The sequence below is a fragment of the Phodopus roborovskii genome, unplaced genomic scaffold, assembly GCF_943737965.1.
Source record: "Phodopus roborovskii unplaced genomic scaffold, PHOROB, whole genome shotgun sequence".
NCBI lineage: Eukaryota > Metazoa > Chordata > Mammalia > Rodentia > Cricetidae > Phodopus > Phodopus roborovskii.
In genome coordinates, this window is record NW_026126598.1 from 407,286 (window position 1) to 431,770 (window position 24,485).

The 24,485-nt window shown below is 48.2% G+C and overlaps 1 protein-coding gene across 10 annotated transcripts in view; it reads right to left on the reverse strand.

Moving 5' to 3' along the window:
* The window catches only part of Pitpnm2 (phosphatidylinositol transfer protein membrane associated 2), a 126,784-nt gene that overhangs the window by 32,041 nt on the left and 70,258 nt on the right, over window positions 1-24,485 (reverse strand). For all 10 annotated transcript variants that reach the window (XM_051205044.1, XM_051205039.1, XM_051205047.1 and 7 more), the window contains one exon: window positions 387-563. In XM_051205044.1, coding sequence (XP_051061001.1) covers window positions 387-464 — 78 coding nt within the window. In that variant the 5' untranslated portion in view covers window positions 465-563. The remainder of the gene's footprint in view (window positions 1-386; window positions 564-24,485) is intronic.

Below are 24,485 nucleotides of genomic sequence, written 5' to 3' on the forward strand. Positions count from 1 at the left end.
TAAAAACAAATCTTTAAAATAAAAATATTTAAAAAAAAAAAAATCCACCCTGCCCATCCTTGATCTAGGACGTGGTCTCCAAAACAGTAAAGAAGAGTTCCTGATGTTTAAACCAAAGGGCAAGATACTCCGTGACAGGAGCCTGGGCTGAGACCCCTCATAACAGCTGATACAGGTGATGGTAGTAATGCAAAAAGGATACTAGTATTGTGGGTGTGGGGAATATAGTGGCGGCAAGACAATCTGATCCCACGAGAATGCAGTGTGCCAAGGTGAAGCACTTCAGACACAGACACTAATAGCAGTCCCTGTTCATGGGCAGTACCCGGTAGTGTAGGCTGGGATCCAGCCAACTTAACCTGGTCCGGCTGCCTCTCTGGACTCACCTGTATCATGTACAGCTGTGCGATGCGGTATTCCTCCACGGTCAATGGCAGGGGAATCCGGTATTCCTTTATGATCATCTTGGAGTCCACGCCTTCCCGGCGGCAGGGAACTGCGTGCTTGTGGGGACTTCCTAGGCAAGATTCCTTAAATAACCATGACAGAACTCACTGAGGACCCTGAAGAGACAGAGAGAGACAGAGTCACTTTTCTGCAACATCTGGTGGACATGCTAACAGGAAAGTCGATGTCTAGACCTGAGACTAGAATTCTCTTCTCAACCCTCCCAAGCCAACAGTGACCTGGAGCAAATTCCTAGCCTCTCTGGACTGCTTTTTCCCTGTTTGCTAAGCAATCATCAAGAGCTCCTAGAAGGACTAAGTGAAAGGCTGTGTGAACTCTCCCATCAACGGTCTCCAGGAAGCAACGGGTCAGCCCCCCACCCTGAACAGGTGTCAGCTGTCACCTTAGAGGTTCACTTCACGACTGTTAAGTAGGGGCTGAGCACAGGTCTCACAGATGGGGAGGGGGTGGAACAGTATCACACCAGGGATGGCAGTCAGGTTTCCTGTGGCCCAGGGCTGGTTAAGTGGTAAGAGTAGCTCAGCATATCAATCTTTCTTTACATAAACATCACCAAGGTTCTACAGCACATGTGAGTCTCCACTAACTGAGAAACCCTCAGATCAGCCGAGAGGATGGAAAGAGACCCTTTACAACATTTAGGGAGAGCCCTAGAGATGGGCCAGAGCTGGCCTGTATCAACCTCAAAGACTTCACAGAAGGCAGGGCCATTAACTTAAAGCTTGTGTGCGTGTGCGTGTGCGTGTGTGTGTTTCGGAGGGGAGCACCAACTCAAGTCCCCACATGAAGATCCTTTCAACCAATCAGAGCCCATGTCTTTATATATCCAATGAAGCTGAACTGGCCAGAGAGAAGACAAGGCCTGGAGACAGGCGATCTCAGACCTGTGGGGCTCTCAGAAACGGTGTGCCCCCTCATTGCACCAGGGTAAACACAATGACTCTGAGTAAGTCTCATTTTGTCATTTGAATCACGGAATCAGACACACTCTCTAGACAGCAAGCAGTCTAAGCTGACTACCCTTTCAGGCTCTTAACTAGTCATGTACACAGTAGATCACCTGTTCTGACTTCCTAGTCCACCAGGCTGCAGGCTTCCAGTCTAGGGTCAAAGCAGGATCTGCGGGCTGGACAAAGCCTATTCCCTTCAAGGTCTCAACCCCTCAAAGATGCCCAGGGATGAAATCTTGGAGCCTGGCCACTCGTCTCTTGGCTTCCAGAGGCTCCATAAGTACACATCTAAAACATGTACATGATGACACTCTTTCCAAAGACAAGCTGCCAAGTGAACTGCAACCACACAGACAGCATCCACCTTTCCATATGCAACCCGAGGACAGAGACACCGCACAGACACTAAGGCAGAGGATTGTGGGTGGCTCCCACAACCCAGGTGGAGCTGAGTTGTGAGTAAAGCTTAGTCATAAGAGCACTCTGAGGACTGTCAGACAATGAAGGCCAAGACTGCAACTTTATCCCAGGCCGTGTGAAGTACAGGGACCATGCTCTGCTCACATGGAACTATGGAGGCCAGCAGGGAGGCAAGAGGTGGGCTCAGACAGTAAGAAGGGACAAACAGCTCAGTACTGTTGCCACCAACTGTTCAGTGACCAACAGCAACAAGAGTGACAAAATGTGACAGGAGATCATAGTTTGTCATTCCCTGAGGAATCTAACTGCAAAACTTAACACTGTTTTCCTAGTTGCGAGGCCCCCAGGACAAAGTGCTGAGGGAGGGAAGAAAATAAGCACAGAAACTTAGCATGTGTGCTGCTTGAGTGACTGCACGAGACCCATGAGAAAACCTTCAACAATAGAGAGGTGAAAAGTAAGCTAGCTGAGACATGGCTCATGTTTTTAAAAAGGTTCATGAAATCATAAATAAACAGGCGAAACATAACATGAACAGCCAGAATGTTGTGGGTGAATTTGATCAACTCACACAATGTAAACTGGAGAAGACTAAGACAGAAATGCAGCTGTGGAAGCAAGAGAGATGCTAACACATATGTAACTGGAGCGCACCCGGAGCACGACAGGGTAATAGAACGAGGGGCCTAAGTACTGAACAGGCCCTGAACACTTTCTTTTTAAACATAACTTTTATGTGTATTGTGATATGCACATGAGAAGCCTGAGGTCAATGTTAGATGTCTTCCTCTATTACCTTCCATCTTATATTCTGAGACAGTGTAATCTCACTGAGCCTGAAGCTCAGTGTTTTGGTTACAGTAGCTGAAGAGTGAGCCCTCGAGCACCTTGTCTCTACCCACTTCCCCAGCACTAAAATACAGCCGACTGCAGTTACATCTGGGTACTAGAGGATCTGAACTCAGGTCCTCATGCTTGCACAGCAGGCACTTTACCCACTGAGTCTTCTCTATGGCCTTCCAAAACTTCTTAAATGGAACAAGATAATAAATAAATTAAATGAAGGCCTAACCCTACAGATTAGTTCACATTCTATGTTCTAAAAAAGATAAACTGGTGTTACAAATAATAGCTAGACACATTCTGAAAAATTCACTGACTTTAAAGGACAGAGAAAAAGAAATGTTAAGTAGGAGGCGCAGAGAGATGGGTTGGGGAGAATCAGACTTCATAACAATACAATTTTAGAAGTCTGTGCAGTAATATCTGCAGAGCTCTAAGAGACAGAAATTAGGCACCAGAATTTTATACTCAGTTAAGTCATTTAGGTATGACCAGAAAATACTCTGAAATATGAATTTAGAGGCTTAGACATGGATAATGTCTTCTTTAAAAATATCATCTGGTATTAAAACCCAACAAACCAAAGATAAATTATGATAAATTCATCCATGCAAAATCAAGATGTAAACAAAGTAATTTTGCAACTTTGCCAATTATGGTTACTGCAGTATATGAAAATATCAACAATGTATAATAATACCATTAACAAAAACTGGGAGTGGAAGAATGAAGGTAGAAATTTAACTGCCTCAACTCTCACAGCATAGAAGTTGGTTCATTATGTAAAGAAATCAATGTGTGATGAATAGTCAAATACAGACAGTTAAACTGCTATATAATGGTGAACATACCATTATATTTTTATCTAAACCCATAGACTATACAACCAAGGGCTCAGGAGTAAAGAACACTTAATTCTCTTACAGAGGACATGAGGTTGGTTCCTGGCACCTATGTTACACAGCTCACAACAGCCTTCATCTCCAGCTTCAGTGAATCTTCTGGCCTCTGTGTGCATGAGACACACGCACACACAGGCACACTTAAAAAGAATACCAGCTGTGTGAATGTGTCCGCTCATTGGCTGTAACACAGGAACTACTTTGGGTGGGCAACATTGCTCAGTGGGTGAAGACACTTGCTGCGTAATGATGCAAGCTTGATGACCAACGTCCGAGTCCCTGAAATCTGTGTAAAAGTAGAAGAGAACTGACTCCACCAGCTTGTCCTCTGATCTTCACACATGTGCTAAGGCACACATGCCCACCCCCATACCATACACATATCACACACATACTCCCAATAACAGATATTTGGAAGGACCATGTTGGTGTAGTAAAGTAGAATTGGGGGATGTTGATGGGTAGCAAGAACCTTATCAGACTCTCCATTTTCTGACTTAAAATTGCCTTAAAAATAGAACTTATTATTGAAAAAATTAACAACTCCAACTTTTTCAAAGTCCTTTTCTTGAAAGCAGATTAGAGATCACTGAGGGACTGAGGTACAAGGAGTCACAGATTAATGGTCAGAGTTTTCATTTAGGTAAAGAATACACTTTGAAAGTGACAGTGGCAATGCTGTAGGACACTGGGAATGCTCTTAATACCACAGAGTGGAATGCTGAAGGGTGGTTAAAATAGCAAATTTTTCTTTTTCTTCAAGGCTATAGATGGAACCCAGCAGCCTGTGCCTGCTAAGCAAGCATTCTACCACACAGCTATAGCCCAGCTCTTTAAAATGGAAACTTTTGTATTGCATATGCTCTATCATAATCTAGAAATTCAAAATATAATATCCCAAGACCATTGTGTTGCACATTTTAAACGCATTAATGGAATGGGTGTTTGAACTGCATCTCAATAAAGCTATTTTTAGAAAAAGCCTTTTTCCCTTAACTTTTTGGAGACTGTTAGTACTATGAAGAATGTGTTTTTCTGGTTTAGCAATTCTTTTCTGTTTTATTTTAAATATATGCAAATAATGTGATGGTTAATCGTGGTTGTCAACAGGAGTTAACCAAAGCCCAAGTACTGGGGCACATCCTGAAGGGTTTTCTTGATTGGATCATCTGAGGTGGGAAGACTCACTGTAAACCTAGATTATCTGAGGTCAGAAAATACACCATAAATATGGACTATATCTTCTGGTGGCAGCCCACATAAAAGGACATGGAAGAAGGAAGCTTTTGTTTTTTTGCCTGCTTGCCTTCACTCTTGCTGGCAAGTTCACCTATCCTGCTGCTGAGGCATTCCTTCACTGATATTTGAGCCTACTTCTGCTGTATACTGAAGACCAGCTGAAACATCCAGCCTCAAGGACTAAACAACCACCAGGTTCTTGGTTTTTCCCTTAGGAGACAGTCATTATTGGAATAGCTGGACCACAGCCTGTAAGTCACTCTAATAAATCCCCTTTTAATATAGATTGATTCTATCAGTTCTGTTTCTCTAGAGAACCCTACTACAGACGTGTCTTGGGCTAAATTCAAGTATAACTTAAATATGTGAGGTTATATGTATACTAAAATAGAACTGATAAAATATGATTTTTTAATGTGCTGGGGATCAGACTAGCTTGCACATGCCAGGCAGGTGCCTTGTTACTGAGTCATACCTCCAGCCCTGATTTTCGGTTCAAAAAGCATTTAAAAACTTGAAGAAAAAAAACCCCCACAACAACCCATCATTCTTACACAGGTTGTCTCTATGTATGTTTGCTGGACGCTGGTGAGGGAGCTGCCCCCATCAGTAGAATTTGGGGTACTACACGACTTGCTGTTGGACAGCAGAGTTGGAACTGTGTGTGTGCAAATGGGCAGAGAAGGGCAGTACACAGATGAAGGTCACTGGCCACACCTGCCTTTCATGGCTGTGACTCACTCAGGGGCCAATTACCTGCTGCTTTGACCTTTTGTTTTATCTTCTACAAATAGGGGTGAGAACAGCTTTGGGGTGTCCTGTGGGTGAAGTGTGACAGCTCAGCAAGTCTCTACCCACTGTCACAATTCAACATATTGGCATTGCTATTGGCCTATCAGGGCCCAGAAGGCCAGTCATAGGCAGATGGCCATCCCTGGCTGGGATGCCACTCCTAGCAGCAGCCTCTAAACCCACTAATTTGGACCCTGAGACTGAGGCTTGAAGGAAGAATGCTCTGCTACAGGTGCTTTGCTGGCTGGCCTGACAGCTACACGATTCCCCTGTTCTGACTGATTAACATTGCCCTTATCAGGCCAGACAGCCCCTCTGGTGTTTTGTTCCTGCCCAGCCTGAAGCCAGGGAACTCCCATGTGGAGAAGGAACGGGACTGGTGTCTGCTGTCTCTGCCTCACCTCAGTCAAACCCTAACTCAGGCAACCTCAAGACATCCAGTCCAGCAGCCTGGGCAGGAGACAGACTCGCTGTCTCATTCCTACTGGAGTTGTGACAGCACAGACAAAATTATAGTTCCCGCCAGCCACAAGGTGGCTTTCCAGGCCTGGGACAGCAAGAGGCAAGATGGAAAATGAAGGTCTCCAGAGGCCTCTTAGTGGGTACCAGACCAGTATCTGCATGTCTCCACAGGCACACCCCTCACAGAATTGTTCAGGAAGACAGCCTTCACTGATACCTTCGGCTTTCAGGACTCTAGAAAGAGACCATCACCAAATTCTTTAGTGTCCCTTGGTATGGTATCCAGGGAGGCCATGGAAGCATGTGGAGCCCTGGACAGAGAGCAGTGTATGAGTTACTTACAGGTCAGGGACCAGGCGGGTGTGTGTGTGTGTGTGTGTGTGTGTGTGTGTGTGTGTGTGTGTGTTGGATGTCACCCTAGAAATCAAGGTCCCAGCCTCTCACAATAATGCAGACAATCTGGCTGTGATCCTAGGCTTGTAGACCAAAGATTTTCTTCCCAGATGAATGAGCCTTGCAGGGGAAGGGCAGAGCCAAGCTCCACAGGTAGAGCCCGCCAGCTGAAGGCATATGTGGGAGCTTATGGAGGATTACTAGGGTTTGGCTCCAAGGGGAGGGAGAATGCAGGGCGAGTCCTGGAGATACCCTGCATAAGAGGGAAGGCGGGAGAATCAAGTTTACAGAACTTAATCTGTTTTTCCGGGATTAGCTGGGGTTTGACGTCACAGATGGGAGTCAGGAGTGAGGCTGAGCAGACATAGACGATGGAACCCATCCAAACGCCAATTCAACTGCATTCTGGTTATTAAGTCTGGAAGCTGCTAGAAGAAGGGTCAGCAGGAGCCTTGACTTGGCAGCTTAGAGGGAAACAGGAAACCATAGGGGGGGGGGTGCTGAGACTCATTTGTATGTGCGCGTTGGTGTGTGGTGTGGTGTGTGTGTGTGTGTGTGTGTGTGTGTGTGTGCGTGCACACACACACACATGAATGCATGAGCGAGCGCATACACACACAGTAAACTGCTGGTCCCTTGGTCTCCTATTCTAGGGAATCTTTCTACTTCTGTTTCCCAAACCCCTGGTCCCCAAGCAGGAGGCAAAGAGCATAACAGCAACCTGCTAACTTTGTCTATCTGTGTCTAGTGACGAAAGGGTGACAGAAAGGGCCACTGTGGGGCAGAAGTGAAAACCAGCCCCTAAGTGTAGAACGCCTTGGGTACAGTTTCTCTGAATGTATGAGAAAGTAGTCTTAGAAGGAGAGGGCACGTCACCCTAGAGCCCCTAAGTCCTGCCCCTCACGCTCTCAATACCAATGACTGTACCCAGGGTTCCTACATGCCAGGCAGGCAACCTGGAGCTACACTCCAGCCCCGAGGCTTCTCCTGAGAAAAGTGTGCCTGAGCTAAGAACAGGTCTGTAAGGGAGAAACTGAGGTTGCTGGCTCATGATGGCTTCCAGAGGTGGATCCTGGCTTCAGGCCTCTCTTCCTCTAGCTGTTTAGCCATCCTGGGCAGGAGCCAGGTCAAGAAGACTGAGCTAGAGTACAGAGCCACTGTCCCCTCCCTCCCCAGTGTCCTCCACCCCTCTGAGCAGAACACAACCCTCAGATACTGTGGATAATGAAGGGAAGGGCTCAACCCCAAAGCCCTAAGCACTGCTACTCCCACCCGAAGTTCTGCAGAGGGCCCTAAATCTCAGCACCATGCACCTGGGGTGCCATACTGGGTGACTGCCAAGCCTTGTGGGTCTTGTCACCAGACCCCATGGCCCAGCAGGCACTTTGGGGCACCACAGCGGTGTGAGGTCTACAGGGTATTTCAGATATGTCCTCCCACTCCCAGGACAGCAACAGGGAAGCAGCAGGTACTGAGGACCGAACAGCAGCAGGATAGGGAAGCCCCGTCCTTATTACTCGCACTTCATGGAGTGGCTGCCAGTGTGGCAACCTCAACCAGAATGACAAAGGAGGGCAGAGGAGGTCTGTGTGTGAGGCTATGACACTAAGTCCCAGACTCCAGGGCCTGGCACTAGCTGAAACTATCCCCACCGAGTCTGCTGGAGACTGCTACTCACAGCAGCCACTGCCACCCGGCCTCTGGGGTTGGTGCTCCCACTGAGCATGGCCAAATACCTGGGTGGGCTGGGCTGTGAGCAGAGGGAGCCTGGTGCTTGCTTAAGAGTCCTCCCTTCTTAGTTCTGTCCCTCCAGCAGCAGAAGGCTCAGGGAGCCTGCTTGCCTGACAAATAGGGACCTTTAAGGGACCGAGTCCCTAGCTCCTGAGTTTTCAGGAAGGAGGAACCCTGAGATAGGAGCACCTTCAGGACAAGGTCTGGGGAGCACCTGTAGGAAGTTTATTGGGCTGTAGGCCCTATCCCAAAGTCTCCCTCAGTCCTATCAACCATTAAGGGAAACACAAGCTTTTGAGGAGTTCCAAATGCCAGAGTTCCTAAGAGGCACAGGTGAGATTCTAGGGATATCTTACTTTCAAATAGGCACGAATCCTGTGATGGTGAGATGATGAGGGGGACTCGTCACTGTTAAAATCTATTTTAAAATACTCTTCCTGATCTGGGCAGTGGTGGCTCATGGCTTTAATCTCAGCACTTGGGAGGCAGAGACAGGAGGATCTCTGTGAGTTTGAGGCCAGCCTGGTCTATAAAGCTAGACCCATGGCAGCTAGGAATATACACAGAGAAACCCTGTCTCAAAAAACAACAACAAAACAAAACAAACAAAAACACTCTTACTGCTAAGCTCTCTAAGTTCCTACTGAAGGTACTTATTCTACCACAGTGGCGGGGGGCATGGTTCCTTAGCTGAGTGCTATTGGATGTTCCCTTGCTACCCTGGCTGCCTTGAGCCAAAGGACCATCAAATTACAGCCGGACTATTTTTATGCCGAAAACCAAGCATCCTGAACACTCCATGGTGCCTTGGGGGAATCTATACAGTGATCACAGCTGCTTGCTCCAGCTCCCGCAGGCCTTTGCTATGACAAGGTTCCATGAACTCTCCGTAACCCTTTCCTTTTAGACCAAAGCGGGGCATTCCCGTGATGTGACCAGGGGTAAAGAGGCAAGCTGTGACGGGTGAAAACGCAAACCGTCACTTGCATGTGAGGTCTGGTGTGATTGGTACAAAGCGTCCATCCCTTGTCTGGCCGTACAAGCACGCGGACTGTTTGTCTCTTTGGGGTATTTCCCAGCCATGCTGCCCCCCTTGGCTTCTCCACAGTGGTTTTCCTTGCCTACACTTAGTAGTGCAGGCCAGGCGTTAACATGAAGAAACAAAGACAGACAGACGAAGGACAGCAGCAGTGACGGAGAAGCCAATGCACTGAGCTGTGGGGGAGGAAGCTGCCTGACAGTTAACAACCAAGGGAGCAGCCGGGGCAGGAACCAGGGAGACAGGAGATGGCAGAAGTGCAGAGTGGATGGAGAGCTGAGGCCGCAGAGGGACAGGAGGCTGTAACGATGGAAAGAAGAGAAGCTGCAGGCCCGGTCATCTGAGCTCAAGAGAGCTGTGGAGCCTGTAGGGACAAGAGTCCAGGACAAGGGCTGAGGAATGCCCATATCCAGGCCTACCTGGTTTAACCCTGACAGCCGAGGGCCCCAGGGTCATTACACTTGTACAGCAGAGGGTCTTTTTTTTTTAATCACGGCATGCACTAGGGGGCGTTCCTAGTGAAGTTCCTGCCTGCTGCTGCTGGAGCTGTAAAACTAGAGTAATATAAAAACTGCCAAAGACAGGCCTTAAAGGAGAGTCTTTCACCTGCCCACAATTCCTAGCCTCATAACCCCAGCCAGCTGTCTGGCAAACACAAGTTGTGACCTGTTACGATGCTACCAGCTAGAATTCACCAGTAGCCACCTCACCATTGTGGGTTCACACTTCTCTGGGCCAGCCTTGCTCAAGAGTTTGAAGTGATGCCTCAAGAGGGCTCAGCTCCTGTGATCCCACTACGCTGAACAAGTTTCCACACTTGGCACTTCGGATTCTGTACGTCTTCTTTATATTCTCCAACCCCTTGCACCAAACAGAGCAATCCCACTGCTCCAAACCCACTATCCTGAGAACAGGTGCTCCGTTCCTACCTGAAGGCTGACATAGCCAACAGGTCCCATGTCCTCTTGTGATTCAGGAATCTGATCCTACAACACTCCCCAAGCCCTGGCATCTGCCAGAGATGCCCTCACCCCTATCAGCACATAAACATGAACCAACATTGTAATTGCAAAAATAAACCCAGAGCCCTTGGCCCCTCTAACTATGACCTCCTCTGATATTTGGGTTATTAAGTCCCCTGTAGATCAATAATATTTTCTATCCCCACGGTCTCTTTCACATCCTGTCTCTGCCCAGCCCACTTTGGCATACCCCTCCCCTTCCACTAATACTGCATTGATTAAGGGTCTGCATGGCCTCCCTGTGTGTAAATGGGTGGGGATCCTTAGTAGATCCCACCTTTCATTAACTGCTGTATTTAATGATGAAAGAGCACTGTCACAGGGGTCCCTGGGGCTTGTAGTCAGACAGTTTCAACCCATGACTGTATTTCTGTCTGCACAATGTTTTCCCATTCACTTGGCTAGCACACCCACCAATGAACCTCAGCTGGAGTCTTCTGGGTGCAAGATTTCAGCACCAGGTTCTCTGACTCATTCGGGGGCCCGTAAGCAGCAAGTTCTAATTTTCTTTCTACTTCCAAATCAAGTGTGTGAGGTCTGCAAGTAACCCTGTGGTGCTTACCTCTGTCTAGAGAGTCTAGGAACTGGGGTTTCAATCCCTGCCCTTTAAACCTTCCCTGCCTAATGATCACAAAGGCACACAACCCTAGCAGGTGCAGGCCCAGCTGCCCCAGGGCCTCATCATGGAAGAGCGCTGGAACCCTTATATTCTGAAAAACTGCTCAGTGCCCCCCAACTATGATCAATGGTATATCTCTCCAGGACAGACTGGAGACTCTAAAGATTGGAGTCTAGAGCACTCAACATAGCTAAGGGTTACAGTATCAGTCTTCAACCCCACCTGCCCTATGAGAAAAACGGGAGGGAGAATATGCAGTATGCCTGACCCTGCTCTCCGGGGCACTACCTGGAACCCTCAAGAGAGCACTGCAGCCCCACTGAACCCTACGTAACAGTCCCACTCTGGAGCTGCACACCATGAGAACCTTACCTCTTGATTTACAAACCATTCCCATGCTCAGACTGTATCAATCCAACCTCCCACTACCTCAAGTCAGAAGTACCACACATAGATTTACTTTTGTTGTGGGCACAGAACTCACACCCTGCAGCTTACCTTCAAAAGTGGCTGCTAATGTATTCAGAGTATTCAGAGTGCAACAATCACCACTATCTAATTCCAAAACATCTTCCCTCCTCAGAAGAAACCCTGTAGCCATCAGTAATCCTTCTCCATTGTCATTGCCCATCCCACCCCCTCCACGCCTCTGCTAACCTGCTTTCTGTCTGCATGGATTTGTGTACCCAGGACCCATCCTATGCTTGGAATCACATAGGACTGACCTGTTAACGTGGCTTCTTGCACTCAGTCTTGTGTGCAAGGCTCATGCTGCATCATCCCAGGGCTTCACTCCTTTTTGTGGCTGAATGATGCTGCACTTTGTGGCAACGGCTTTGTGTCTATGAGGCGCCACATTCACAATCTCTCAGTAGGTGAAAAGTCAGGTGCATCTTACTTCTCAGCTAGGAAAGCAGCTTGAGAACTGAACCATCACCTTCTTAATGGCCCCCATTTGTATAAACATATACCTCAAGTATTGATAATAACACTATATAATTCATAAATGCTCTTAGCTTTTATACCCTTGCTTTTCCCGAACAACCTTTCCAGACGTAAAAGCCAAGGGTGTCTCCATGACAGGAAGGAATCAAGGCCACCAGAACTGAGCAGTGTATATTGAGAGCTAGTGATGTTTACTAAAGGCTGAATGAGGAGGGCATCTGATTGCATATGCCAAGAGGGAACAGAGCAGCTTGAAGGCTTCCCCCAAAGATGTGTTACTTAGAGAGATTACTGGCTTCATTTTCTTTCAGTTCACTTTGTAGGGGTGCATACCTCCCAACTGAGGCAAAGTTCTAGTTAAATTCCACCAGAGAGGGGCTACTTGAGGTTGTTGTAATGTATTGAATGACATTAATTATGTTAAAAACCAAGGCTGTCAGGGGGAGAAAGGGGACCCACAAGGAGGGGAGGGGCAAGGAGAGTTATGGGAGAGGACTGGGTAATAAAGTATAATTTTATGCCTATACTAAATACCATAAAAAAACCCCTATACTAAATACCATTAAAAAACCTTTAAAGGTAATTGAAAGAGTGAGGAAAGAAGGAAGAAAGAGGTGGTGGCCCTTCGGCTCAGCTCTGTTCTCCAGACAAGGCCTGGGAATGTCTCATGTATTCTCCCAGGTCAGTCTAGAGATCAAAGCTCCATCATCCGACAAATATGGTCTTTCCCCAACAGCCTTAACACAACTTCCCAAACTCATCTAGGAAGACTCAACCTCTGCCAGTCTCAACTTCATACCCCTAGCAAATCAGGCAGCTACCAGGAGCTAGGTTGTGATGGGTATTGAGGTTTCTTGGACCAAGACAAGAGTACTCAGGGAGCCTCCAGGCATGGCTGGAAAATATTATTCAGCCTAAAATGGAAGTACTGAAGTTGTTGATGTGGGTGAAATGAAAAGACCAGTCCCCCAAAGACGAGCACTTCCGTTTCTGTGTGGTGGCTAGAGCAGTTCCATCTATAGAGATGAGAAATAGGATGGCAATGGGGGAGTTAGCAGTTAAGGGACCTAGCTTCAGCTTTGAAAGGCAGAGCACTCCAGAGGAAGCTGGTGATGGTGGTTCACACTGCATGGCTGCACCTCCCACCCCAGACAGGGTTTCTCTGTGAAGCCCTGGCTGTCCTGGAATCAGAGAGCAGCCTGCCTATGCCTCTCCAGTGCCAGGATTAAAGGCGTGGACCACCACCACCCAGCTATGAGTAGAGTTGTTCTTAAAGCTGCACTTTGAACCTGCATATTTTGCTACAATGACAATCCAAAGCTCTACAATAGAAAGCTGTGAAAGGTTCCAGAACAAGAAGGTGCCCAGACACTTAATTCTTCCCACCCTCCTCAACCCTCAGGCAAACCCAGCCATGGCTTCCCGTCCCGTGGGCGGGATGTAGCATGGTGCTCCAGCAGCTCTGCATCGAGTTTACTTCTGCCTCCGAGAATCCCTGCAGCCCCAGCCCTGCCTGCCCACAACAAGACACAATCCCACCTCTGCAGTGCCACCCCACCTGCTGCTGTTCTTGGATGCACAAACTCCCCCTCGCTGCTGCTCAGCTGCTGTGTACCCCCGAAGTTCCCATCTGTCCCCAGGGCCTTGGGCACATCTGTTCCCTGTCAGCATCAGGCCCTAGTCCAAATGTCTCTTCCGAGTTGCTCCTGCTTCCACCTGACCCCTCTTAGAGCCTCCTCTGCATCTGAACTGCTCTGTAATGACTTGTTTACTCTTGGCTTCTCTAGATCCCTCTCAGGGATAGGACTCTTCTGGCTCATCAGTTGCTATAGCCCCGGGAGTTAGAGCAGCAAATGAGCAGGGAGGTCTATCTGTGGGGCTCTTTTTATGTGCAGGCTGTAGGCAGCACTTAGTAGGTTGCTAAGAAAGGCAGCCTGGCAAAGGCTCACTGCTCCTTCCCCAGGCAGACAGTGCTCCTAAACAGGCAAAGTGTTAATCTGAGCTGCTCTGTTAGCGGTTCTTTAGAGCAACTGTAATCGTCTCTAAGAATAGTGCAGCCTCCCTGCCTGCTATGTCCTTGTTTTGTGACAGCATCTGTGACTCAGACTTCTCATGGGGCTAGACTTGCCTTCCCAGGGGGCATGCAGGGGCATGAACAACACAGACAGCAGTTGGAGGCCTCAGTGGTGGTGAGGGGGCAGCTCCTCAGCTCTCTTCCAATGGGGACTGAGAGGCCTGCTTTGACCTGGTGAAATCCAAGAGTAGAAGGTATATGAACACTCCAATCAGGACAAGATAGGAAGAGGGTAGCCCAGGGTGGGTGAGCTAACATTTGATGAGACCACACAGCATCCCAGAACAGAATGGCCAGTGATTCAGGCCTAACTAATTATGTTCAGCAATAGTCTTGGGTGTCACAGGTCATCAACAATGGTGCCCAAATGCCCATCTCTGAGGGCGGTCTCTTAGTCCCCAGAGGAGGACAGAACCAGCACATTCACATATCTGAACACTTGGATCTAGATCTCTCTCCATCTCACTGTGAGTGCTGTGGCCTTTCTCCCAGGCCTCCCAGGGCTGCCAGGAACACAACATGCCTGGAAAGTTTCCCAGGTAACTGGCTTTTCTTTACAGAGCTATTAGCTTCCTTTCATAGCCCCCATAAAACCTTCTAGTTGATGATGGATGCCCATCCTCTCCAGGGAGGAAAACGGTAAGCAAAAAACAAAACTACCGGTCAAACCTGGAAAACCCCACGAGTGCCTCTGAGCCGGTTATGTGCAGCTGCGCAGACAGTGCATCACCCAATTCTAAAGTGCATTCCCACAGGCTATAATACAAGCAACACTCCTGTGAGTTAGGCAGTGCAGGGAAAGAGCCCTGCCAGATGCAGGACAAGTTCCCAGCCCATCCCCAGGCTCCCAGCCCAATACCTTATCCTAGTTTTTTAGGAAATGCTCATCAGGGAACCTCAGGCAGGAAGAAATGAGTAAGTGGCAAGGAGTCACAGCAAAGCCCTTATCGTCCATGTTTTGTCATTTCAAGGGGTAGGGCTGGGTCCCTCCTCTAAGCTGAGGACCCTAGAGAAGTAAGTATCAGCCATCTTTACAGAACTGGCTCCCACTTGGGTGGACTCCAGCTGCTTTTCCTCTTCTCTCCCTAGACTCTTCGATGTAACCACGTCCCCTCTTTGCTGTCCTTTCTGCTCTGTTACATCCCACAGGCCACCTTCACAGTCTGCTTCCACACACCAACCCTTTCTCCAGCAAGGGCTTCTGTTAGAAACTTCTGTTTGGTTCTTTCTCAGATCTGCTTCATCATCTACAGAGCCTTTTATTCCTCGCACTGGTTTTCAGCTTTGCCTTCTGCTCACTGAAATGTGCGGAGCACGGCTGCTTTACAGGCTGTGTTTCAGCTGCAGCATCAAAGGCATGCCCAGGGCCAGTTCCTGCCAAAAGTCAGTCATGCTGGTCCTAGCTCACGACACTCATCTCCTCTTGCTTTTTTATTTGTTTTCTGCATTATTGTGGTGGCAGAATCCAACCCAGGGTCTTGTGCATGCTAGCCAAGCACGATCCCCTGAGTTACACGCTCATCATAGAACCACTTGCTTTCTATAGAAGTTTTTGGAGAACAATGTTAACACCAGGCACAAGAGTCTATTTTTCTAGAGAGGACCATCTATCTGCCTTGTCACCTGCCATGAGATTCTAAATTCTAAGTCAGAGGTTGTTTGGGCCCAGCAGGTCTAAGCATGTTACTCTCATTCCAACACTCTGCTGTTACTCCTGAATTGACCCTGGGTAGATCTGTTCTAGGAACTGCCGTTACTGCTGTTATGATGCAATGCAAACTGGGTGGCTTTAAGTACTGTCAATTTCTCCTAGCATCGTTTTGGAGGTCAGAAGTCTAAAACTAAAGTGTCAGTAAGGCCAGTACCTTTTGGAAGCTCTGAGGGAGAATCTCTTTGCACCGTTCTCCTAACTCACGGCATTTGCCTGCAACCTTTAGCCATCCACGCTGGCAGCCACATGACTCTAACTCTGCCTCTGTCGTCACAGGCCATGCTCTCTATCTCTCCCTGTGTCTTTATGTGGCATCTTTAAGACAAACTTCTTAATTTCTTTTTACTTTACTGATTGTTTACCCACTGAACCATTTCTCCAGCCATAGACAAAAATATTTTCTTTATAAATTTTTTTAAGATTTTTAAAACATTGTATTTGATGTGTTTGAGTGTTTTGTCTACATGTATGCCTAATGTACGAACTGTGTGCTGGTGCCCACAGAGGTCAGAAGAGGGTATTAGATCCCCTGGAAGTGGAGTTAAGGGTGGTTCTGAGCCATCATGTGTGTGCTGGCCACTGAATCTGGATCCTCTGCAAGAACAAGCACTCTTAACTGCTGAACTGTCTCTTTTGCCCCTGAATATATTTTCTAATACCAAATCTTCCTTCCATTCTTTGGATAATCTTAGCTTTATTTTGTTGAGTAACTGAGTTATTCTTCTCTGCCTTTTGGTTCCACGGTTCCTGTAAGATTAGTTATAACATCTTTTTGCAGGCTTGGAAATAATTAATCTCATACAAGAATTCACCACTTCTTAAGGGTTGGAAAAACTTACTCTTTCTCGGGGCATATTTTTCTTTCTAATGAGCCAATTTGGGTCATTTAAATTTACTTAGGAAGTCATACATCTCCTGGCTGGGTATGGCTGCAAATACTGTGATTTTGCAGACAGTCTGGACTGTAGTGTAATATTCTATAGGAGAATTAAATCAAGTCAAATCACATATTTCACTTAGGTTTTCCAGCTTTTTAGCAAAAATCACATCAATATCTCCCTCCTTCTTTAGTTATATACTTTCTTGTTAGTCTTCTGTCTTGTGTTTATTGTTGTTTTGTTTTAAATCAGACTTTAAAAGTCTTCATTTTTTTTTTCAGTCTTATCAAAGACTGGGTTTTTGTTTGAACTATCAATGAATGTAATTCAGTTATATGTCCTTATTTTTTTGTGTGTGTGTGTGACCTTATTTTTAATGTTTTTAATGATTGTTTGAATGGATTGTTTTTTTGGGTTTCTTGCATTGAAAGCTGAGTTCTCAGTCTTACTTGTCTCTGAATAAATGGCTTTGTGGCTGTAGTGATTGCCTGTCATTTCTCAGACTTTTGATCCCTGACCTGCTACCACCCACTCTCAACACTCCAGCTGAACGGTTTCACACCATCGGTCAGTGTCTCTCCTGGTCTGTTCCAGGTGGGCATGGACAGGGCCTGGCAGCACATGCTCTGTCAGAGAAAGGGATCTGATCTGAGCAGAGAGTGGAGCATAGCCCCACCACACCTGAGAACTTCTCAGGGGCTTTTTTGTTTTTAGGGTGGGGGTCAAAGAGAATATGAGCCACATGCCCCTGGGCTCCTGCCCTGGTGGAAGCTGGCTGCACGCCTATGGCCACCCAAGCCTTCTGATTCAGTTCCCTTTTCACCTGAGCCAGCTCAGATGGGATTTCTGTTACTTGCAGTGACAAATGCCTGACTCATCTAGGGTGATACATCTTCGAAGCTTCTTCATGTTATCAGATTGCTAAGCAAACCTGTTCCTCTTAATGGGCAGAAAGACACAATTCATTCTACCCCAAGGCCCCCCTCCCCCCAAAAAAATGCTTACAAATTTCACAACTCATTACGTGGCTTTTGCCTATATCATTCTGAAATCCTCTACACTGCCCTCCTATAAGATCTGAAGTGAATCCGGTTCTGGAAAAGACGCCACACCTGTCTGTGGGTGAAATGCACATGTAGGGCAACCTGATGTGCTATGTGTTGGACATATGCCACCACCTGTGAAGTGCAGTCACTTTCTACAAATCTAGGGAATTGCTCTAGGGCCTGGAACCACCTCAAAGAAGTCACTAGTCCAGGGGGCCTCAAACACTGCCAGCTTTGGGCCACCCATTGTGTGTGGCACTATGCAGCCTGGGTGCTAAACAGATACAATGCTTGGGACTAAAATAACACCCGGCTTGGTGACATCTTGATGCTGCTTTGTGGGAACAGCAGGCTCCCGTGTACACATCGTTCCACTCTGCATGCCTATTTGTAAATTAACCTCACACCAGTAGATCTGGCTTAGACATACATGTTCCTGGACCACTTTGAGACTAGAGTGGGCTACAGGATCCTCTCTTCAATCCAGATAAGCCCTTTCAACAGATCCAGTGGTTTCCTTCCTGTCAGGCTCTCTCTAGACACCCTCCTCTTGATACCCTCCTACCAGGAAAAGCACACAGGACAGGAGACGGGGCTCACTAGGAGTCCTGTCAACAAGTGTCCTCGGTATACTAACATGATAATTTTAAGAGACATACACACACTTGTAAGACACAGAGCAAGATGATTGGAAACATGCTGGATATCAGCAAGTCCTCATCTCTGGGCTTTTCTCCTCTATGATTCAAACCTCTATGGGACTAGAACACCGTTTAGCCCAACCTGCTGTGAGGCAGCTCTTAGGGGCTTTGTCTCCCAAATCACTATGGTAGTGAGTCAGGGAAAGCATATCAGATTGAGCTGGCCACAAGGTGTGGCACACTCCTGGCCTCATTTTACTGGGAGGAAAGCTAATGCCTGAATTAAGCCAGGCTTTTTTCAAGCAGTGCTGACACAGTGCAGGCCCATTATTACTTTCCTATCACCTGGGAGACACACACTTTTTTTTTATTCAGAACTACTCCAGAGTGCTCTGTGCTGGACTGACCATGGAGGCCTCATCCATGCAGACAGGTATAAGGTCAACAACAGCTCACTCTGGAGGCCTCCTTCAAAGTCCAGGTCAGGTTATCTGCCAGCAGCCACCGCCAACCCTAGGAGGCTAGGGACCTAGCACCGCTCCTCCATACTAAGAAGGGAAACTGTTGAATGGTGTGGCCTCCTCTTCTGGCAGGTCTTCCTAGTTTGACAAAAAGGCTCTTCCCACCCTGAGGAATGCTAAACACACTCAAAGTTTCTATATACCCCTGAGGGGGTTCTGGCCAGGGATGAAGGTGAGTTCAATGTCTGGCTCTTCCCACATGCAGCACCGAGGGCCTATGTCTTCACTACAACCGATGCTGTAATGGCAGAGGGTAGGAAAGAGCATCAAGTTTTCCCACAGGAGCCTGTGGACCCAGCATCTAGTGAAGACTGGGGACAAGGGCCATCTTTTGGGCAGCTCAGAGCTGGATGCTTAAGATTTTATTCCAGCAGCTGCCAGACAGCGGTGGTACAGGCCTTTAACCCCAGCACTAGGGAGGCAGAGGCAAGCTGAGACCAGCCTGGGCTAGAGAGTGAGTTCCAGGACAGCCAGGGCTACACAAAGAAAGAAATGCTGTCTCAAAAAAAAAAAAAAAAAAAAATACAAGAAGTACGTGAGAGCTGTCCCTGCTGCCTCAGACAATGGCTTCTGATGCTGGTTATGTGCCCAAGCTGCTAGGTACCCTAGGGCTCACTTGAGTTAACAGGACTCTATCCAGAAGCCCCACACCCATTCTAGCTGAGGAAAAAGGCAGGGAGGCTGCAGCAGAGAAGGAAGAGTGACATCTGCTGGCCCTGAATTATTAACTGAGGATGGGGAGTGAGAGGAGAAACAGGGAAACAGAGGCAGGAACTTGAAGGGCTGAGGTGAGCAGTAGTTGTGGCTGCTGTAGGATTTGGGAAGGGAGCCTAGGCCCCTGTGGCTGCATAGAAGCAAGGAGCACAGAGACTGGCAGGTGGCCCCAGGAGTCACCCCAACAGGTTGGCACCCCTTTTCTTGGGGCTGCTCATCTAAGGTGAGTATGCTCTGGCCTTCCTAAGTGTCACCGAACCAGTGTTCCACATCCTTTCCTTTCAAGTGAGCCAAGGCCAGGCAAGATCACACCTTCAGGCAGTTTCATGGCTACCAGAGACCAGGCAAGGAGATACGCCATCTCCCCCAGTGCTACCCTAAAGTGGAGTTCCTGTCACTGTGGGAGCCACAGCAGTGAGGCCCTTCTCTAGGCTGGGTAATCTGATGGAATGATGGGGTTCCAGCCGCAGAGTGCGCCTTCTCAGTGAAGATCTGACTCACTCTTCCCAAGAACATCACTCAAGACCCCTGCTCTCTGGCGTTAAAGGATGCTCTGAAGAACTACAGGCATGTGGGGGGAGGCGCTGGTCCCTAGGAGCAGCCAAGGCTGGCTCCCATGCCCTACAGGAAGCAGCTGGGCTCGCAACCTCTTCTTCCACATGTACCAGGTCTCCAGGCACTCACTCTATCCCAATTTCAGTGTGCTTTGACTACAAATCCAAGGGCACAAGCTGCTCTGTGTCCAAGACTCCCCAGAGGCAGCATAGTGGAAGAGAGCTTAAGGCCTAGCCATTCCTTCTCACCTTCCTATACAGAGACAAGATACCAAAGATACAGAGCCTTCTGGAGAGGGAGGGAAGGTAATTGTGTGTGTGTGTGTGTGTGTGTGTGTGTGTGTGTGTGTGTGTGTGTGTGTGTGTGTGTGTGTGTCCAGTGTAAGTGTGGAGAGCTTCTTATACCAGGCCTGGCCAAAAAAAAAAAAAAAAAAAAAAAAAAAAATGTGTCTAGCCACCCAAGAGGCAGTAAAAACATCTTACTGCTGGGCACTCTGATGGGATGTTGTGAGGCTGGGGGTGAGGACAAGACCCACATGGCTGGCATTAGCTCCAAAAGTCACAGGAGAGCTGCACTGTGGTAGGCACTTTTTACAACTGGTAAAAAGTCACAGATACTCACCTCTGGGGCAGATGTGTGTGGAATTTCAGGGTCCTGAATGTCAGACAGGTAGCTCATTTCCACAGCTTTCAATAATCAAATACATTGAAAATTTCTGCAGTGAATTCATGAGTATAGAATATATAACAGTTATAAATAGCTTCACGTGGACTATAAATAGCCTCACCCCAGTTCACAAGGGACTCTGCTGCCAAATGAGCTATGACAAAGCACTTGGTTTTCAGAGCTCGCTGCATTTGGGGATAGAGAGTAAGGCATTGTGGGTGTGCATGTCAACGTTCTCCCTACATGTCGTTAGCCAACTGTACATCAGGCCCAGCTCATCCTGCACCCACATGGTTCTGAACAGGGCTGTGAATGTCTTGCCCTTGGAACACACCAGGTCCTTGGACTATGGGAGACAGTCCCAGGACATTAGTCTCTCTCTCCCTCTCCCTCTCCCTCCCTCCCCCCCCTCTCTCTCACACACACACACACACACACCCTGCGGGGGGGGGGCGGGGAGGTTGAGAGTGCACAATGCCTATAAAAGTAATCATGAAGGCTGGGTGCTGAGGGACAAATAGCGAAGGAGGGCCTAGTTCTGGAATAAAAACCTGGGCAACACCCTATGGCCACCTGTTCCCTGAGAAGGGGCAGCACAAGGAACAGGGCTGGGTCCTGGAGAGCACAGCTTTCTAGTCTCTGTATACCAAGCAGGGGATGGCGCAGCAGGCTTGGTTCACCTTCCAGCGCTGTAGCTCCTGAGCTGGGCTGGCCTCAGGATGACTGGCAATGATGGCCACAGGCTACACAAGGCTTTGATGGGAAGCTTCAGGGCTTCATGGTGCTGTCTCTCAAATGTCTGCTCACTGTTGTGTGAAACTACATGTACAATAGGACTGACATGGGTGGGCCCCTTTTGTCCTGGAAATGCCTCTATACCCCAGGAGACTCTCTTTTGAGTAGGAACCTTTGTGGGTCCATCCTAAATGCAGGCGTGACCTTTCAGATGCTCTTTCAAGGGGAGCCCAGGTTTGGAGGGAAGAGACGAGAAAGTGCAGTGAAGGCTTCTCTTTGATGAGGAGGCATGGCATCCGTGACAGGGTGGAGGTTCTAAATAGTCACACCATCATTACTTAGTTTGAGCCTTGGTTGCTGTATTTATAAAACTGGATGTCTCATAGAGGGAGAACAGGAGGAGTAAACAGAGAGGCAGTGTCGAGCACCCAGTATGTAGCACTCAAGAAAGTGGCCGCCATGATGACGATAGTGACGAGCTGGCTGTGCTAATGGAGAGTCTCCCTTGCTCTCACACTCACAGCACTCTCTAAGCAGTGCTTCTTAACCTGGGGTGCAGTCCCTTTGAGGGAGGGTCAACACCAGATATCCTTCATATGAGATGTTTATATTGCCATTTATAACAGAAGCAAAATTAGCAACAAAAATAATTTCGTAGTTGGGGATCACTACACCATGAGGAACTGTATTAAAGGGTTACTGCACTAGGGAGGCTGGGAGCCACTGCTCTAAGCAGTCAAGGCTGAAGTAACTCATTGGTTTTATTACTACTTGGTCACTCTGTCACCACCAGATTCCCTGCTTCCTCACTCACACTTCCAGCAACATTCTAAACAGTTGGGAAGGTGCCCTTTCCCACTGAGACTGAAGCCATGAAAATGACAGGCATTTGGCTAAGGTCACCAAACAGGTCAGTGACAAGGAGGGGTAAGATCTCTTCATTGTGGGCACAAAGAAACATTCCAACTAACGCCCTGAAGCCAATGGCCCCAGTATCCTCTTGAGTACTCCAGGTCACAGGTGTTGAAAAACATCCAGTGGCCCAGCCTGGTGGATCAGGGCAGGGGGGAACGAGGGGAGAACAAGAAGGAGAGGGGGTGGCTGGGGCTCAGAGAACTGAGTCATTTTCCAACTGGTCCAAGCCCATCGCACACAGTCTGGCTCCTCTATCTTTGGCGGGGAGCCGGGGGCTATTCTGGGAAGCCTCTGCACACAGCCTGCCACTTCCCTGCCAGGCTGACTAGGTCAAAAACAAAACCAGCCCAGCAACAGCCCTGTGTCAACAGGGTGGGAGGTGAAGAGGCGCTGAACAGCCCTGAGCAGAACAGCAGGGACGGGGGAAAGTTGGGGGAGGTTGGGGAGCACAGTCACTCCCACCTTGAAAAGAAGGGTGTTGTGCAGTAGGAAAAAAAGCAAACAAAACCCAGTTGAAGGTCACAAAACATTGTGGGAAAGACTGGAGTCAGAAAGGCCTAAGTTCAAATGCAATCTCTCCTCTCTCTCTCTCTCTCTCTCTCTCTCTCTCTCTCTCTCTCTCTCTCTCTCTCTCTCTGTGTGTGTATGTGTGTGTGTGTTTTCCTAGCACTGGAATCCGGGACCTTAGTATATGCTAGGCGAACATTCTATCGCTGAGCAACATGCCCAGCCCCAAGTTCTGTCCTTGAGAAAGTCACTTAATTGCTCTAGGGCTCATTACCTGAGTGTAGGAACAACATCAGTCTCGTTGAACAGAGGGAATAAGCAGTTAGGATGTCAATAGTAGGTACTGGGCACATGTCTAAGGTTAACTAATGCCTGCTTGTCCATTTCTGTCCTCAAGTGCCCTGGTCACCCATCAAGACCCTGACTGATCAGGGCCATCCATCTCTGTGGGTAGCCCACCTATAGTCCTTGCCTTACAGGTACTATCTGCCCAGGAACTGAAGTCCCTGTACAGTGGAACAAAGCACTTGTCCATTCTTATGTGACCTTAGTAATGAGGCCATAGCATCTGTCCAATTAGTCTGTGAAAACTAGCCCAAGGGGCCACCCTGCATCCAAGGAATCAGAAGAGAAAGGAACAGAGAGTCCTCACCCCAGCAATACTGTCACAGGGGCCACGGCAGTACTCAGCTGAGCAAAAGCTGTTGCTCTTAGGTTTCAGAGGTGGAGGGCAGTGTTCAACCCAGAACAGAAGTGCAGCAATATCAGTGATGGCAGGATGGGGAGGGGCCTGGCAGCAAAGGAGCGAGATCCAAGGGCTGGGCTTTGTATCTGTGTCAGGAGCTGCCACAAACTGTCACAGATGATTGTGTCTTTTTGACAGATGAGAGGAAAGGACTTGGGGAGGGAAGGGACATGCCCGAGGTCATTCAGCAAGTGGATGTGAGGCTGGTGGCAGGTAGTCAGCTCCAGCAGACCTGAGGTTCTCAAATACTGTGTACTATCTCCTGGATGAGAAACAGGCCCCAGGCTAAGAGATGATAGGACAGGTAGAACTCTCTGGAATGAAGTGTTTACATTGGAGCTATGGGGGGCTGGCAGCTCTAATGAGCTCTGCCAGACACCCAGCCCTGTACTTTTCTTACCAGGCTCTCTAGAAATTCCAGGGCTGGATTAGGAAATAGCCAGTGAGAAGAGCCTGATGTCTACTGATAGGTGAGTAAAGAGATGTTTGTCTATGCAAGGAAAAATGTCTTGGCCTTAGACAGGAAGAAATCCTGACACAGGCTACAACGCAGATGGAACCTGGGAGGATCCCCAACCCAGCCCAGCCCATGGACAGCATCTTAACTATTACTGCCAAGAGGTGTGTGGTATTCCTCATCCAAGACTGGCCTGGGCTCTTACACATGGCAATGTACTGATAGCGGGTGACAAGTCCACTGAGGGCCAGCAGCTCAGGATATCTACATTTGAGGCTAGCATCAACCAGCAAGAGAGGGAATAGCTTCTAAGGGGGTTGGGCAGGAGGCAGTGCTTCAAAACAGGGCAAGGAGAGGATCTGAGAGGCCCAGCTGTGAAACCAGCTATGCTCAAAAGTGCAGGATACAGGGCCTGTGGTTGTTAATGCCCTGGAACCTGGACAGTTGTAGTCATACTTCCCATAAACCCACAGATGAGCCAGGAGCAAGAGCCTG